The sequence below is a fragment of the Ostrinia furnacalis genome, unplaced genomic scaffold, assembly GCF_004193835.3.
Source record: "Ostrinia furnacalis isolate ACB-3 unplaced genomic scaffold, ASM419383v2 OfSCF0629, whole genome shotgun sequence".
NCBI classification, from domain to species: Eukaryota; Metazoa; Arthropoda; class Insecta; order Lepidoptera; family Crambidae; genus Ostrinia; species Ostrinia furnacalis.
Window position 1 is genome coordinate 540,572 of NW_021130868.1, and position 4,803 is coordinate 545,374.

General features: G+C 34.9%; 1 protein-coding gene across 1 annotated transcript; it reads right to left on the bottom strand.

Moving 5' to 3' along the window:
- Positions 1-2,601: 2,601 nt before the first annotated feature.
- LOC114366355 (uncharacterized) lies at positions 2,602-4,420 on the bottom strand. The gene is made up of 3 exons (XM_028323215.1): positions 4,240-4,420; positions 3,492-3,812; positions 2,602-3,015 (listed from the first exon to the last, which is right to left on the bottom strand). Exons 1-3 carry the CDS (start codon positions 4,418-4,420, stop codon positions 2,747-2,749), a joined length of 771 nt encoding a protein of 256 aa, XP_028179016.1. The 3' UTR covers positions 2,602-2,746.
- Positions 4,421-4,803: the final 383 nt, after the last annotated feature.

The following is a 4,803-nucleotide window of genomic DNA, read 5'->3' on the forward strand; positions in this document are numbered from 1 at the left end:
TCAGGGTCAGTGTATATCCAGCCATTTAAAGTAACGATACTATGCGAATTAATACTTCTAAGCTGATCCTTCTGCTGCCCGGCAAATGAAAGGTCGTGGACTCAGTCCCAATCTAAAACAAAATGGTTTATTCAGTTTTTAAAATACGTTTAAATATTTCAAATCACTAAAATGACTTGACCACCGACTTGAATTTACCTGTATGTTTCCGCTATCCTAAGTTCTTCGGTGTTTCAAGATCTTTCTCGATCGCTCAATTTCAATACAAATACTCAAAATATCTTCTAAAATCTCGTCCCACAATCTCCCATCTTGAACTATGGGGAGCCAAATGTGTCAAGGCCACTCTACTTTCCCCAGCCAGGTCCATGCACCCGATGCATCATGCCCAAGGTCGCTCACTGAACTCCGAGTTACTTTCTATTTGATTTGAGTGTAGTATATGAGGGATTTTGAGAGAAAATATCATCTGGAAGTAACTTGAACTTTCTTTTAGACACAACGAGGAAAATAGTTAAATGAAAAAGTAACAATCCTGTTCTACTCCTACTAATTATAAATGTGAATGGTTGGATGGACGTATGTTAACGGTGGGGCTGACGGGCTTCAGCCCGTCAGCCTCAACATCTATCAAGATGTTTTATGCAAAAACTACTGAATGGATTTTGATTATATTCTAGGCATAGCAATTGTTTCATACATTTATATTTATAACGATATCATAAATCTACGCAGGCAAAAGCTAGTCATTGTATTTGTTTGTAGTACAAGATAAAACCAAACGAGTTTAAGTTCTAATAGGAATTAACTATTAAAAAAACCTAAAACTATGCTGGATCAAAATTTATTGACACGTAGGTCTATCAAAAATTAAGCATACATATAGGTACTTTGCTCGAGTGGTTGTGTTTTATTATTTAAGCTAGAGGTTTCTCTGAAAGTTTTGATCATTCTGTCTTAACCTCTGGTTGAATATTACACAATTTACATCAGTGCATCTCTTTGGTATAGATTAGGTACATAATCTTGGATAAGTATAACAAATGGTTTTCAATTTCAAATCACATTGAACTATTCATTTTTTACGATTAGAAACTTTACGTTCGTTGATTAGAGGAAGCATCAGGAATTTAAAGAATAATATCATTGAATTAGTGTTCATTGCAGCTGCTAGTAGAGAAGGTAATTAATGTTGCTTCTAATTATAAAATATTAAAATATCTTGTGAATCAGTGTTTAGTTTTAAAGAAACAAAATATAAATTAGAGTTGTACCTATAATGGTAATAAAATGTTAGTTAGCAGGCTGTATATATAGGTGACAGTTTGTACAGTGTTAGATATAATTTGATAAAAATATCTACGATATCTCTTTTGTACGAGCTAATATTTAAATAAACAAGTTTGAGTGTGATTCAATGAATCAATTCACAAAGACATTATTTTATGTTTTGGTGGTCTTGGTGGTAAATAGCACATCAAATCTTAGACATCAAGTTAAATACTAGGTATGTTGATATGTGATACTTTGCAACAAATAAAATGTATAGACAGATATTGTGAAACTTGAAAAGGAAATTAAATGAAAAAGGGCCATGTGATTTATCTTTTCTATTTAAAATAAAATGTAATAGACATGCAATGGTTCTGCCTCTCACTGGTACACAATTTGGCTATTGGATGCAACATCGGTCTTCGTAGAACTGCGCACTGAACGGGTTGTCCAGTGCCAAGGTACTCTCTGCAATCTTATCTCGGACTTTATCAGATACTGTATAGAATCCGCCCACCATTTTGCGCACTCCTCTCTCAATGGATATCCGAGGGTTGTGTCGATGGAAGAACGCCTTGATCCTCCTTTGGCGTATCATCATCTTTCGTTTGATCGGATGAGGGCGACTGAACACAGACCTCTTCCTCTTTGGAAAGATTCTTCTTTTCCTCTTACCCATCTTCTTGAATTATAATTAGCCGACTGCGTCTGTATTCATCTTTTGATTGCTTGTTTTTTGTTGTTTTACGGATTTAAAGATTTACTTTTGAATTACATTCTGGTGTCGACAATATGTATGGGAACGTCATTGCATGTCAGATTTTATTCTTAAACGTTGGCTTTTGTTTTTTGTCAGTGACAGAAGAGTAAAAAGTTTTTATGGATAATGTCGTAGCAACATTTTTCTCTATTGACCAAATTATAGGGAAGGTTTATGTGAGCAGCTAGAGAGAGTTTAGGTATTTGGATTTTATTAATTCTAGGACTGATTTCCAGATGTTGGATCCTTTTGTGTACCTATTTGATACCAGTTTGGCTTAGATTTCAACAATCTTAATTTCCACAAACATGGTTCCGTGCTTCATAGGGCATGTTAAACAATGTCAAGTGGATAAATGATAGGTGAAAATAATACAGGAATTTTATTTTAAATATGATTTATTTTAAGATTTGTACAATACAACAACCGCGAAGTTCTTTGGTACATAAAGTAATAAATGCTTTATTCTGGTATTTTTTTATGATTATCGTATTATCACTAAAAAAAATATAACACTGTATGAATTAGTTTACGTCACTAGTAGGAATATCAATTAAAACTAAGTAAAATACACTTGTCCCTGTCGATTAAGAAATACAACTAGCATCAAAGTATGTACAAGATATCATAAGTTAAATTATAGCAATAACATTGTAAATAAATAGACTAGGACAAGACAGCGAAAAAGGTGTCTAAAGACAAATGAATAAAGTTCTATTCTCCGTGTTCCACCGCCCTTATAATCGTGGGTAGATTGTTATAATTGTTATAATCTCGTATAAACTCATAGTCGCCTCTTTTATAGTGGTTATAATGATCATCGTAGTAGACATGACTGTCCTCGCTCTTCGAAGGTACTTGGATGATTTCAACTTGGGTTTTGGTATCGTCCTTCCGGTTCTGGTATCCGTGGTGGTGGTCGAACATCCCTTTGAGACTGAGGACCGACGCCATTACGGTGGAGAAGAATCCCATCATTAGACCTGAAAAAATAAAAACATTAGATTTATTTTCGATTGGTTTTGCTTTTAGCTTTGATCGTGTGAACTTCGGTGGTTTATCACAGAAAGATATTAATAAATCCTACTTAGTATTAATGTTGCTTTTTATTATTGGAAGAATCATTAAATTCCGGTCGGTCCTACTTTTAGTTACTTCCTAAACAAAACTTACAATCTTTACCCGTTTTGTTAAAATAAGAGTATTAATGTAGATGAAGCTATAAGTAAAAATTATGAAAAATATCTCCATAGCTTTTTATAGCGCATTAAACGGAGCACTGTGCCTCAAATAGTAGTTAATGAACTGTAAGTAAATTCAAAGTACCACAGTTGCAGCTACACATTTCCCTTTTTTCTCTCGCTCTCATCAAATGGTGATTCTTTGCGATAGAACGAGACGACATGACTGAAAATGGGTAGCTGGAACTGTGGCCTTTGAACTTTATGGTTTTACCAACCTTTAGCAGACAAAAACGCCAGCGCCTTCAATGCAATAGGAATCAGCAGACTCTTCGCAGCTAAAAGTCCCAATATCAGAGGCAGCATGTACTTCTTATGCATCTTAAACTTATTTCCTCCTCTGTTCTTCTTCCCCTTCTTTATGACCTTGAAGATGCACTTTTTAGTCTTCTTCGCTTTCCTTTTAAGCTTCTTCTTGAGTTTTTTTATTCCTTTCTTAATCTTCTTACTACGTTGCTGTGGTGGAGGTGACGTGGTGGTGCTTGTCTTCGGTTTGGAGTCCTTGTAGGCTCGTGAATCTGATTGGGAGGTTATTGGATCTGAAATACACAAGACAGAGGATAATATAGTCAATTATCTTAGGTTCGGTTCAGCTAAAAAATAAAGGTATGGTCTATTTTTCTGTAATGAGAACGATTTTGGCTGAATCCTATAATTTAGGAACTAATTTAATTAAGTAATAGGTATCATGTTTTTAACTATCCCAATAATTTAAACTCAAACTAATCAAACCCTGGGTTATAGCAAATACTTAGTTAACGATAAAAGTCCTTAGTTAAATAAATACAGTAATGTTAACATCTGTTCGTATCCATGAAATTCACTTAAATGCTCTCAGTAGGATTCGAATCCACAACCTCACCATACTATGCAAAACAATTCACCCCTGATGTTTCTTCACATCAAGACTTAAATGTATTTTACACATTAGTACTTCTAATTTAATAGATCACAAGGTGTACTGACCTGGCACAGAGCCTTGTCCAAAGTTGCCCCTCGTGAAAATCCATTCCAGCGGCTCTGTTGAGTTAAACGTGCTGTTCACATAATTGTCACTGTTAGGTCCGAACCCAAAGACGGTCTCTGTCTTTACTATACCATAGTTGCTTGCGTTGTCTATGATTAGACCACGAGAGTACGGAAGCATTTTGAATAAAATTTAAAACATTTTTAAATTGCGCTGTACTTTATAGTCTAGGCGCTATGGCTAAAATTTATAGCCCAGGCGCTATGGTTAAAAATGTGTAATGATTAATAAATCATTTTTTTTGCTGTTTTAACCTAACTGTAGCCTAGACAAAGCAGTAATGGCGGTACACACATGTTAAGGTTGTCATTTATACCACGCAAATGAGTTCATTATGGGCGGTCAACCATTTCATGTGTTTTTCACTTCAATTAGTGTTTACTGCTCAATTTGAGTAATTATGGGGTGTTAGACGATTGTGTACTCTATTGTGGTTTGATAGAGTGCTTTTTGTGGATGCCGGAAGTGTATTGATGTATGGGAAAGCTTGGAAGAACTTGACA